The sequence below is a fragment of the Festucalex cinctus genome, chromosome 3, assembly GCF_051991245.1.
Source record: "Festucalex cinctus isolate MCC-2025b chromosome 3, RoL_Fcin_1.0, whole genome shotgun sequence".
NCBI lineage: Eukaryota > Metazoa > Chordata > Actinopteri > Syngnathiformes > Syngnathidae > Festucalex > Festucalex cinctus.
In genome coordinates this window covers 25,461,217-25,474,744 of record NC_135413.1, presented here as the reverse complement: position 1 = coordinate 25,474,744, position 13,528 = coordinate 25,461,217, and the positions used below count along the sequence as shown (strand labels likewise).

Genomic DNA, 13,528 nt, shown 5'->3' with positions numbered 1-13,528 from the left:
ACGCCTAAATTAGTTGAGAGATTTAACTGTCAAGGTCTGATAAGGTTTTTCAACACAAAAACTTTCAAATTCATCCAATCATTCCAACACAATTCTAAATACAGTTGTATTTTGCATTACCAATGCCCCAATTTACACATTTTTCGAGCGGTTTACTTACTAGCGAGCTCCAGATATGCCAACACTAAGTGATGTAAAAAAATAAAATATAATAAAACAAGGAAAGCCACACTCAGAGGCATTTTACGTATAGTCAAATATAAATAGAAAATAATACAATCAGAGCAAAAACTAAACCGCTTATTCCTCACAAGGGTCACGTAGGTGCTGAACTCTATCCCAGCTGGCTTCAGGCAGTAGGCGGGGTACACCCTGAACCGGTTGCCAGCCAATCCAGGGCAATGTTGTATCATGTTTTATGTAAATATCTTAAAATACAGTTCTATTTTACTTTATTAAAACATGTAACAAAGTTTGGGTGGTAGTGGCTGTACTAGATTACTGTTATTTCAATGGGCAAAACTTATTTGATGTATGAATACAATGAGTTATGAGCTTGGTCATAGAACAAATTAAACTTTGAAGTCAAGGTATTGTTGTATGGGCAACTGTGATAAGGTACCAGATTTTTTTTTTAAGTGTTGCATTCCCAGAAAGATCCAAAGATGTTATGCAAGTCAGCTTAAAAATACCATTAAAAAAAGTATAACCTAGCATCAATTGATGCTACACAAGACTTTTTTTTTTTTTTTATCTTAATTAACTAGATCTCACTTTGTGCTCTATAGTCCAATTTTACTATGTAAAGAATTTTTTTTTAATATGTATAATTACCCAAAACAATTTAATTAATCAATCTATTAAAATTGGCAGATGACACAGATAGATGTTTCGCACAAAAAATGTATAATAACGAGTGTCGCTTTTTAATTGCTTACATTTTCTCACACTTTTTTGAAGGTGACAAGGCCATTACTCTGAAGTCGCCACTTATCGCTGCCATCGGAGGAGGATTAATGGTCTCACTCGGGGCCGGTGAAAAATGTTTAAGTTGTCCTGATTATCAGTGCAAGAAAAAGAATCGTGGTTATTTGTCATTGTGTTAAGCAGTGAGAGAGACTAATCAGACAACCCCCCGAGTTAAGAACGTGATTAACCCTTTCGGCTAGCGTCGTACACACGGAGTCGTGGCTAAACGATCCATCAGCATTGTTGTTATGCTTGGAAAATTTGGAGTATTGGTTTATATTATGATTACGTAAAATAAAAAGTCAGTGCAGATAAACTCGCAAAAGGTAGTTTGTAAATCTTACCTTATTGCGAACAAAACACAAAATATAACAATCTGTGAGTCAAAGACACCATTAGAGAATAATAACAAACAGATCAAAGCTGCAAACAGCATTTTCAAGGCGAATCCTCAAATTGATCATCACACGGATGCTGCATTTTGCCTAAATTGGAGACCGTAGACAGAAAAATAAAAGCTTCACATTGAGTGTTAACCTGATTCTGATAGTCGCAATTCATCCTAGCAGAAGGATACATTCCGATATTGTTCAAAATGGCTTCTTCAAACTAAAATGGCCTATTTAAGATGAGACATGGGTCCTTGAGCTTTTGCCCATGTCCTATTATAATAGGACAATCGGTAGGTAGAACTGGTATTGGGGACTGTATGGAGAACTCCTAAAATATGTATGTATGCAACTTCACCAGCATATGCATGTTTACAAAATCAGTGACTTTTCAAGTATGTTGAGGTTCTTGCAAAATTTGTGACTTTTCCAGGATGTTGAGACCCTAAAAAGGCAACTCATTCTTCAGAAAATACTTGATTATTCCAAGATGGCCTTCGCATGGGCTATACTCTCCGCGAGTGCATAGGCACTAATAACGACGTTACAGTTATTGTACTACAACACAAAAGTCTCCTTACCAAATGTCATTGCTAAACACTTCCTAATTGAATCCAATAATAATTTGTACTTATAGCAGGACTCACAAGTTGTACTTTATTATAACCACGTAAAATTACTACGGCAGTCTTAATTCAATATATTTACTTATTGTTCTGTAGCAGTATATAGCAGTAATTAAAACAAACTAACAAACTCCTGTGTACTTTTAAACATCATTATATAATGAGATAATTTGAGCAGTTGACTAGCATTATCAGACTAAACATTTATGTTAAAATGCTTTGGAATACACCACTTTTTTCAGTAATGTCTTGATACTGCGCTCACTGGATAACGCAGGTTCACATGGTTCTACCGTGATTTCAACAAATAAGGTTGCTTACACTATAAAAGGGAAACGTTAAGACTTTTAGTTTGTTTGTAACTGCAATCACCAGATGCAATAGCAGTTGCACAACCCATTTAACACATTTGTGTCATGAAGGAGATGTCGCACACACCCCCACCCCCTTACTAGTCCCTAAGGCGTTTGGACTAGCCACGCTGGCTACATTATTTTGCTTGTCTGTCACCTTTATAGTATCTGTTAAGACACACTGCACTATCTGTTGGTAGAAGGTTTTGTCTTCCTTTTTTTTTTTGCCCATGAATGTTTTATATAGTGGAGGGAGAAAGATTGCTCATTGCAACGAGACCGGCCGGCGAAAGACAAATTGCTCAGGAACGTCTAAATGGCAGTCAATGATAAGTCATTGTAAGGCAAGTAAGTGACTTCCAATAGAGTGGCTAGGGAGACAGAGAATAATGGCAGAGCACAGGTGAAAAATAGATGTTTGGCTTGGTATAATTACTCCATTAGGGGGCTCTCTGTTAATCTGGTGCCGCTGAGGCGAGTGTTTTTACAGCGATGGGGGAACGGGGGCTGGTGACGTGAAAATTAATGCGGCTGTGGTACCCAATAACAACACATTATGAAGAGTTTACTAGTGATTACTGGAGGAAGCTACAGGGGAGCATCCAAAGTCCAACCAGGAAAGTACATTCCTAGATGCTGGTTGAGACAAAACTGTATGTAACATACTGTACAGGCAAACTTACCCATTATACATATATAAATAGACATCAATCATGGTGCAATAAATGAAGTAAAGCACTCCAGTTCCAAAGAAATCAAAGTCAAAGAAAAAGCAAAACATACTTGTGGTGAGTTGAATTCTTCGTAAGTTGAACACAATCCGTTTTGAGACACTTCGTTGGCTTCCAAGTCGAGATGTTCTCATTTCAAAACGTGTTTTGTCCACTGGGGATAAAGTGAATTGATATGTTCCAGAGTCAGTTTGCGAACGGCACATAACCAAATTCAGAAAACTCAACTCAACTCTATTTATAAAGCGCTGTACATAAACATAAATATCGGTTGTGCAGTAAATAATAAGGTAACAAAACAAGAACAAAGCAAACATTTTGAAGTTCGTATACAAGTTATTTTTGTTTTTTTCTCAAGTAAATACATTTTACATCAGTAAATAATAGGTGAGTGAATAAAGAAATAAATAAATGCATAAATAAGTAGACTAAACATCAAATTCATACACACCACAAAACATGATTGTTTTTTTGTTTTTTTGGGGTAACCACTCACTTACTCACACACAAGCTTACTTCATGTAAGCCACATGGGGTCTCCCAGGTGGAGGAGCGAACCCGCGCAAACTGCACCGAAGGCAAGTGACGATTCCACCCCTCCACCTGGAGCCCAAAACATGATTGGTTGTTACCTGAGTCCTGAGCAACTGTGATGTCATTTCCAGTCGACAACCAGTAGCTCATTGGCCAGCCTGAGATGGAGAAAAACAAGTGGATTTTGCTGCTTTATCCATATCCAACTAACACAATATTAATCAGAATGATGCGTTTACACCAGTGGGGGCACGTACAACATATAATTGTAATAAAAAAAATGTTTGGGTTGACTTCTCCTTCAACTCAACTTTGTTTAAAGAGCACAAAAACAACCACCACTGTAACTATTAACAAGGCTGCAAAAAATAAAAAATAAAAAATCATCAAGCATGTAACATTTCTTTAAAATCGTGAAAAATCAACCCATGTCCTCTACTCTCAAAGGCTGTCTTTGGTGATGTTGACTGGATGCAGTGAAACACGCCACGTTCAACTGTTAATCAAATACCAGTACAACAAGCAGATAAAACGATGCTACTTTATTGAGCATCTTTCTATTATGCTAGTACAGTGCATAACATTTTTAAGCCTGGAAAAAAAAATATCCACTGTGCAGGTGCTGGCTGTCATGTCTGAATAATTTTATAGGGTCTTTGACGTTCTGTATAATATACTGCATTGCTCATATTATAGTGAGAAGTCAAGTACCACTCCCCCACTCTGTGGTTATCATAGGTTTGACCAAAAAAGCAAATGAAAAAGTTAAACATATTAAGGTCCTTTAGAACCCTCATGAGATTGGAAATATGAATGATCTCTTTGTTTGACTTTGATAGTTGAACTCCAAACTACAGCCTTCAAAGTGTTCATTAATTACCTATGATGTGATCCCATGCGACATTTGGCGTTATGTGTGTGGACAGGGCTTCAACTTCTTGCGTCTCAGGTACCGCAATCCTGATGAAGAAAAAAAAAACTGGGTTAGACCAGAAAAAAGGGGGACACGAGTTAAAAAAAAAAAAAAAAAAAAAAAAAAAAAAAAAAAAAAAACACCCACACTCCTGATTTCCACACAATTTTTCCAACATTTGGTGTTTGCTTCTTCCGCCTGTGGCAATCTAGACAAAAGCAGGAGGGGTGGAAAATGCTCCAATATGTTCTTATGAGTTTACTCTGACCACACAAGCTGTTTTCTCCAGTTAACTTTTAAAACAGTGCTACGAGCACTGCCCACAGCTTTATCGCCCGAGCTCAGACTGACCTCATCCTCACCTTTTTGTGCTAGTTCCCATCTGTTTGGGTCCCACCCTACAATCCATCCCAGTTGGCTGTAGGCCCATACTCTCTGCGATGGGCTTTTTCAACGGAAACCCCGAACCAAACCCTTCAGGAGATGAAGACTCAAATGTGTCTGAGAGTGCGTTCCGAGAAAGCTCAGCTCTCGCACCTCCGTGTTTTCTTGGACACCCGACAGGCTTGGAGAGTGTAGAAAATGTACAGACGTTACCATTGTTTTACTCCATTTTGGTCGACGTATGGCTTTCCAAGAATAACAACAATAATAATAGAATGAGTGAGTCTATTTACATGCTTACTCATGGTAGTAAACTGCAAAATGTGAACACATTACACAATCGACATGTCTCTGTATGATAAACTTCTGGAGGCTCATTCCCGTTTCAATTTGACCATTTTTTTTTTTTTTTTTTTTTTTAATGCATTGTATGTATTGTACATTTTCATTTGAAGGTAACAGGACAGTTAGGCTATCTTAGAGGTACATTTACAGGCAGGTATCCTGGCATGATTTCATGACATTTTGTTGAACTGAAATTCACTTAATAATTATGTTTGTGAGTATAGTGTGCATATAGGGTTTAATTTACGCACACCGCTTTTATTGGTAGTAATTGTATTGCCAGTAACAAAGTTTACTTTTGTGAAATAAATAAAATAGGATGCTGCGGTTGTGTTCAAAATTATGACGAATGAGGAGCAAAAACCACTTCCAACACTATGAGTACCAAAGGGACTAGTTGTTAGGAAAAAAAATGCTCCAAGAATTTCCACTGATCTGATCAGATCGATCGAAGTAGCTGATATTTTGCATTCTATGCAAATTATACGATTGGGTGTTGGGTGTAACACCATAGTTTGCCAATCGTTGAACATTACAGCCGACACAATCTAGTTTACTTGGGGGATGTTGACAGAGCTGTCGTTTAGTCCAAAATTCGGTCTATGTTTAGCCTTGTTTTTGTTTTTAACCAAGAGTCTTGTGAGTGGAAAGCCTTTGCGCTGGTTGGCAGAAGTTCCGCCTCCGTATCTTCCACCATCCAATCACAAAGTAACAGTAGTGTCATTAATAATATTACAAATTATACAGTAAACAAGTAGTTTAAATACATATTTTTCCATTATGGGATCTTTTTTTTTTTAAACTTGCTGATCGAACCCAAAAATCTTGATCGTGTCAAGCCTCGTTGCTCATTTCTTTTATCGTTCTTTCAATTTCACAAGGTTGTGATTTGAACATCAGACGAATAGTTGTAATTTAAAAATATTTAAGATTAAAGTAAAACCTATTTGGAGGATAGGAGTAATTTTACAAAAAAAAAAATGTCATTTTAAAAGTTATGAAGAGCCTAGAGGTGGCTTGAGATGCAACATGTAACAGTCGACCGCTTCACTCATTGCTCCTGCATGCCAAACATCACAAATAGGTAGACTTAAACGAGCGCGGCCGCCTAGATTGCAGGTTCCTTGATAAGAGAGACAAAATATGGTAACCCCTACCCATGATCATTTTCACCAGTGTCAGACCTGAGGTTCTCAACTTTTTGGGTGCAGGGACACCTTAAAGGGGAGACACTTTTTGCAACGACTATGTCATAATACTATCACGTGTAACACCAAATGCTATGGGAGTGAACAAATTGCCTGTTTTCATAAAAGTCCAAATGTTACAATAAACTCATTCAAAATTGTCTTTGAATAAAGTTAGGTAGGCCCTACAGCAATTTCATAAGAATAACATTGGATTTTGTTAAGACAAAGTTGTAAAATGATATAGTTAAACTTCAACATAAGGAGGCAATTTTAACAAGAGAATAGCAAAACTTTTATTTAATGTACATGACACCTTTACTTTATGAATTAAAAAAAATAATTCAGATTTTAATCACAATCAATTATCTTACCTTTTAATTGACCCACAGCTAAGGTATGGAAGAGTAATCGATTTAGTGTGCTTGATGTTTGTCTTATTGACGTGTTGGTCAGAATATGTTGGCAATCACTTTTCGAAATGTATTGCAAACTATGAAGCCGACTCACAAACTACGGCTTGCAGACTCCAAAGGACCCCTGTTTGAGAGCCACAGAGTTAAATAATTTCACAAAATCCACCATTTTGACACAAGACTCTTGTCTGTAGCTTATGTTGTGGCCAGTTGGCGTACCACTGTGCGGCCTTCATTGCTTTAAATTGCTGATCCAAATCCTCGCAGCAGCTCATTAGAGGAGTAAGCTGACCTTCAACCGGACGAGCTATTAGCAGGCAAAGGCGTACAGGTGTCACACAAAGGCGTCAAACGAGAGTGGGTGGAGGAAGGGGTTCGCGGGTGTACACAATGCGTCCAGCTGGACTTTTTTCACCACCCAAAACGTTACAGGGTTTTACTAACTAGACGAGGGCGAGGTGACGGTGAGCCTCGCGAAACGTTGGAAAAGGGACAATTTGGGAGTCACGCTCTTGTTTTCTGCGTGTTTAATTTAACTATCGATGGTGACACGGTCCGTGGCGTGAACCTACCTGTGGTCTCATCCTGCTAAAAGTCATGGTTCTCGCAAATACCCCTTACCCTACTCCTCCGTCCACACAAACATACTCTCGTCACTGACACCCAGGCCCAATGCGAGTTCATTGGCCAGCCAACTCAAGACGGGGAAAAATGGAAGTGGTGGCCTGCAGCGCCCCCAAGTGTACAATACCAGAACTGACACTGGGTGACAACTCAGTAAATGAGACTGAGAATGTGGGGGAAATGTGATTCATTTCAGTCGTTCAGTGAAAATCATGCAGATTTACAAAACATATTGAAATATTTGTCTTTATTTTTTTTTAAATATAATTGATTATTATCACTTAAGATACAATAAAAACAAGATAATTATCAAGAAATTATATTAAGAAACCAATAAATAAAAATTATTACTGGAATTGGATTTATGTGAAAAAAAATAATACATACATATATATATATATATATATATATATATATATATATATATATATATAAATAAAATGAAAATTTAAAAAAAAAGATGACATGATGAAAACCTTTACTAAAGTATATTTACCATTACCATATTTATCTTGTTAATTATTTTTGACCACAACTTAATCAGTCTGAAAATAGTATTGCCTTCATTTTCCTCAATAAAAATAATTTTATTGTTTATTTAAAATAGATATTCATTTACATATAGCAAGTCATTAATTCACTGTTTCATGCCAATTGACTTGTGACATTACACTACTGAGTTGTCCTTGACCCCGAATCCCTCTTCACTAGTCCTTCGTGTAAAATATAACACTGACCAGTTTTAAAGCACAATTAAGGATGTATTTGGTAATAGTTAAATCGAATAGATAAAATAGTGTATGCATTTTGAGTTTGTACTATTTAGAAAAACCTGGTTTACAGATCTGCATGTGAAATTTCTTTGAAGTGAGATCGCCATTTTCCTTTGCAGGTTACTACATGCCGAAAGTTTTATTTATTTATTTATTTATTTATTTATTTATTTATTTATTTATTTATTTGTAACTATAGCGCTACATGCTGCACTTTCACCCGAGCTCCAAAGTTTGCTTCGGTGGCGTTTTTCGCTCAGCACAAACAAAAGTTCACAGTGGCACCAAATTCTCAGGGAATCCGTTGCATCACAAGCATCACTCTCCCCTTCATCTGATGCTAATGTAGAACAAAAAAAAGAGAGCAAAAGAGATATCTGGCTTTAAAGACATGGCCGTCTGCTGCGCTTGGTGTTTGAAGCCGTAAATGTGACATAAGACTTCAAGAGGAAACCCCAAGACTGGCGGTTTAAAGATGAGTGCGAGGCAGGCACGGCAACACGGTTCGTCTCCATCCAGAGGGATATTCTGCGGCCAGGCTTGATTATTGGAGATGAAGGACAGCCTGAGAGGATGTGGGATTGTTAAACCCTTGAATCCTTTCAACAAAGCCCTCCTATAACAATCTTCTCTTTGCCGTCGCTGCATTTATTGTGCGCACCCTTGAGTTTCCTCTCTTTTCTCTCTCCCGTGTTCACATTCGGATAGAATAACAGGCGGGGGTATCGTTTTTGGCATTCAGTGGTGAAATGTAGGTATTTTATTTATCATCAATTACGCGTGTATTGTTTGTTTTGAAAACCAAACAGACCTTGAATGACTGAAGGGAAAAAGTGTTGGCTGCATTTCACAGGCTCATCCTCGGCACCAACTAATCACGACGCCGTGCTGTATATGTAGACGCCACTTCAACCGTCATTAGTATTATGCGAAGCCCTGGCTGTGGACTCAAAACCTCTGCTCCCCCCTTTTGCTATGAGAGGGCCGCGCTTCATTTAATGCCCTGTCCATTATTGCCAGCATATTTGAAAGGTGCTAAGCCTTGAAACGGTTCCCGTATTATTTTCGGGCCCGGCTGAATATTTCACGGCGGGAGGCAGAAAATGAGACCTTCCCTCAAGAGACTGCCTGCGGAGCATTCTACACGGTAAGGTCTCACACTGTGCAAAAACACCCTTGAACAAACAATTATATATTTATCCGCCACTCTTTTGAGGTTCTGCTTTATTTTTTTCTCCTTGCTGCACGGTTACAGGTAAAACAGGAAAAGATATTCAATATCGAAGTGCGCCGCAACTGAAGCTTCCTCTGGCTAGCTCGTGGAGAGGCAAGATCAGTATGCGGTGAGTAATCAGCGACCCTAAAATAAGGTGTTTTATCATCACCTCGGCGGTGGGAGCATATTCCCGGGAAAGTGGAGATCCCTTCAAAGAGCAGTAGTGGGCTAAAAACAAGGACCTTACCACATTGATTGCTGAATCACCTTGCACTGCCTTGAAATCAGATCTCAGTCTTGGGAGATTAGCCAGGAATGGTCTGTGAGCTGCTGCATGATTTGATAAACGTGCATAAAAGTGTAGAAAATTGTCTCATCTGTAACAAAGTTTTTTTTTTTTTTTTTGCCCCAAGAGTTTGCTTTTAAAGCCGCTTCAGTGGAGGCTTTCTTACATGCTTGCAGGCACATGAGTCTTTTGTTTGAGAAAAGTTCCTTAAAAGCCAAACGTATCATATTAAATACAACACATTTTGAGCCCTCTATTTCATGAGTATAATATTTTTTCACCCATTAAAACCCTGACGTATATGATCTGACACATGCATTGCACGGCTAATTCATTAGAGGACAGTATCGCCCAGCTTGGCTTTTCCAGCAACCTTGTATGATCAGCGCAATTGAGAAAGGAGAGACACCTACATTATTAATGGTGGAGAGATGTTCATTCTGATTTTTTGAAATAGTAATATGTTTAATATGTCTGTTTATTATTATTATAGTTTTGACAGTTCTAAATGTAAGAATTTAAAGCAATGTGACTGAATGTATCAAATATGAATCAAAAGTCATATGTGGAAGTTGATTATTTTTTTTCAAAAGGACTAATAAATACTCTATTTACAGAGAATCCGAATTTTATCTCATATATTTCATGGTTCAGGCTTTATAGAGTTAAGACAAAACAGTCAAAAGTAGTATACACATACCAATAATAGAACCAAATTTGAGCATTTTTCATCCTTATAGTCAAAGTAAAAAAAAAAAATAATAATCTGTTGTTTGTGTGCATAGCATATGTAGGCTACACCATGTATAAGAGAAGGTTTAATGAGTTGAACTTCACTTCACTTCACTTCACTTCAAATTTCAAACATTCTAAAGTTAGTGAGCCAAACGGCTGCGCTGGCAATTAAAGGGTTTTAAGGAACGTACTGGAGCCATACAGTAATCAAGCCTTAAAACTGCCCTCAGCACATAAAGTTGTTGAACATTTACGCAAACTTGGAGATGTTGTTGTAAACTTTGGAACACAACTGGAAATGTACAAAAGCTTAATGTCACTTAATGACCCAAAAAATGCTATGACTCATCACCAAAATTCACACGCACATGTCAACTTCAACCTCTGAAAATATGAAAACAATTGTCACAGTATTTTGGATTTTATGGGTACTAAGATTTGTCATGCAGTAAATTTACATACCCTACGGGTATGTAAACTTTCAAGCACAACTGTATACATTGTTTTTATGAATCACCATATTCCACTTGCCAAACAACAATATTTCTTTTTATTCAGATATGCACAGTTTTAAAATGTCAATTCCTGCACAGCCCGTGATCTTATCGTTATTTTTTTTCCCCTCATTGACATTTTGAGTCAGCATTAATAAGAAAATTATCAAACACCGGGGGGAAAAAAATGCCAACCCTTTGCAATTTAAGATTGACATATAAAAAAAATGATTCAATTCCATTCTCATAAAGCTAACGTAACGAGGCGATTTGCACCTAAAAGTAGATTTTTACAGCAGCAAAAAAGTCAAACAACAAAGCTGCGCTTAATCATTGAAACTTCAGCCGGCGCTGACCTTTGGGAAGGATCCATATCTCCCTTTCCTGGAGGAAACGATGTGGGTAGCGTGGCGCTTGTGTCCTTTGTGTTTTGTGAAGATATTGAGCGTTTGAAGTGTTAACACTGACACTAAGCCTTTGGGGTGAGCGGGCAAAGGGAACATGTCACACAATGGGACGGGACTTGGATCTTTGCTTCACCTCTGCTGACCTCTCACCACTCTCATTGGTTTTTCAGGGTTACTCCAGTCAAGGCTACTTGGAGCCGACTGTCTGACTCCATTTTATCAAACCAATATGATAATTGAACCTCAAAATTCAAGGATGTCTATTTGTCGATTGCCTTTTACTCTCCCAGTTGACTTTTGTTACCCTCAGGACTTCTGACAGTTAGTTGGAGGGCACATACACATGGAGAACACCTACTGTTCCGTAACACAAACTTGTACGCAAGTTGAAAACCACGTACGAAAATCACTTAATTAATACTGTTGTTAAATCCTAATTAATTACAGTTAATATTTGTATGGAAACCTCGTCATGAATATATTTAAATGAAAAACAGGAAGAAAACAAATGTAAAATATTGATTTTTATGCGAGGTCTGATGTGTACGCAAAGTTTCATGAGTTGCCGCACAGTTTTAGACCCTGAAAAACAGTATCACTTTTCTATGTGAACAGCATATCGCCACGGCAACAGCATACGGCAATATAAGGATTGTAATCAATTTTATATTAACCATGTTTAGATGAAACATGAAACACTTGAGGACAATCAGATAAATTACGTAGGAGTAGTTCATTAATAAGTAGAATCTCTACTCGCCAATCTCGCCAAAAACTGCGACAAATTCCAAAGTAAATTCATAATTGCCGTCTTCCTGTTCAGTTTAGCATATGGTTCCAAGACTTCTTTGTAGTTCGTGGACTGTTACATATGCCGCCCCAATTTCCGTAGATAAAATGCACAATAGACAATGCTTCGCTAAGAAGGAATTTTGAAAGTCTGTTGTTGTTCCAGGTGTTGAAATGGTGCAGTCCAAGTTTGAAGCCCAACAGGTTAACCCTCTCGGTAAGGAGCAAAAGTATGACCCTAGAATTATGCAAAAATAGGTCAGAATTGTACATTGAAATACTCATAGCTCACTTCATGTGCACCTGTAAATTTTATGGTTGTATGGCTACCATACTTTTTTGTACATCCGAAGATGTGCCTCCCAATTTTCATAGCGCTAGGTCAAACAAACCGGGATAGGAATCCATAAAACCTCTGTATGGGGCGCAATAAAACCTTTTTTTTTTTTTTTTTTTAAGTTTAAAATATTAAATTTTATGTCATGTCTAATGTGTCTGTTAAGTTTGGTGAATTTTCGTTCTTGTCTAGGGTGTCAAAAATGTGATTATGGAGAATAATAATATTATTAATAATATTATAAAATTACGGGTATTATAATAATTGTAAAAACAATTTAAATGATGGCGAAATTACAGCTTTTCATACACTTTCATTGTCCCGCTGACTTGGTCGTCTATTAGGCATTCGCTGTCACGCAAATGACCTTTGTTAATGAAGCTTTGGATTTTGGTTGACAATGTTTTTGTGTGATCTTCCCATGTTAATGCCTCCAGTAGCTTGGCTGACATACTCCATTGAGGCCACACATAAAACAGCGTGCCATCTGCACCTGGAGCATTGCTATCGGCCCACGGTCTCCCCCCACCCCTCTTTCTCTCTATGCCTGTACTCGGGCTTCCTCCTGCCTGACCTCGCTCTTCCCATTCCGGGCTACACAAGCCGAACCAAAGGCAGCTTTCAAGGGGGGGACTGTCTGCTCGTATCAAGTCAGGGGGCCTTTTCAGAATCGGTTCAGAGATCATAGCAAGTGGAAGTCATGGAAGAAGATGACCCTCTCCTCCAGGCTTGATCGGATCTTGGCCCAGTCAAAGCCAGCAGGGCCCGGGTCTCTGGACAGCTCCACCTCTGCGGGCTTTGACTCTCTGATAGTGGGAATGAAAGAGGGCACTGAGAGAGAGCAGCGGTTCCGATGTGTCAGGCTCAATGTCCTGGCCGTCTCGCAGAGCCAAGTGGGCAAAGCAAAGGACACAGCCAGCAGGCAGCAGGCCAGAACAAGACCCCTATATTGTGTGACATGTCATCTAATGGCTGTCGTTTTGCTTTAAATCTGCGCGCCGGAGATCGTCCGGGACAATA

At 38.3% G+C, this 13,528-nt stretch overlaps 1 protein-coding gene across 4 annotated transcripts in view; it reads right to left on the bottom strand.

Moving 5' to 3' along the window:
- The window catches only part of LOC144016227 (uncharacterized), a 128,857-nt gene extending 121,332 nt beyond the window's left edge, over positions 1-7,525 (bottom strand). For 2 of the 4 annotated variants that reach the window (XR_013282865.1, XM_077517087.1), the window contains exons 1-4: positions 7,067-7,156; positions 4,483-4,562; positions 3,701-3,760; positions 3,121-3,222 (exon numbers count right to left, since the gene is read on the bottom strand). Coding sequence is in view for 1 of the 4 variants with exons in the window: in XM_077517087.1 (XP_077373213.1) it covers positions 3,121-3,222; positions 3,701-3,760; positions 4,483-4,562; positions 7,067-7,122 (298 nt within the window). In the remaining 3 variants the exon portion in view is untranslated. Of the gene's footprint in view, positions 1-3,120; positions 3,223-3,700; positions 3,761-4,482; positions 4,563-4,662; positions 4,723-7,066; positions 7,157-7,419 lie in introns of those variants that run through there. The other 2 variants (XR_013282863.1, XR_013282864.1) reach the window with 2 other exon arrangements.
- Positions 7,526-13,528: the final 6,003 nt, after the last annotated feature.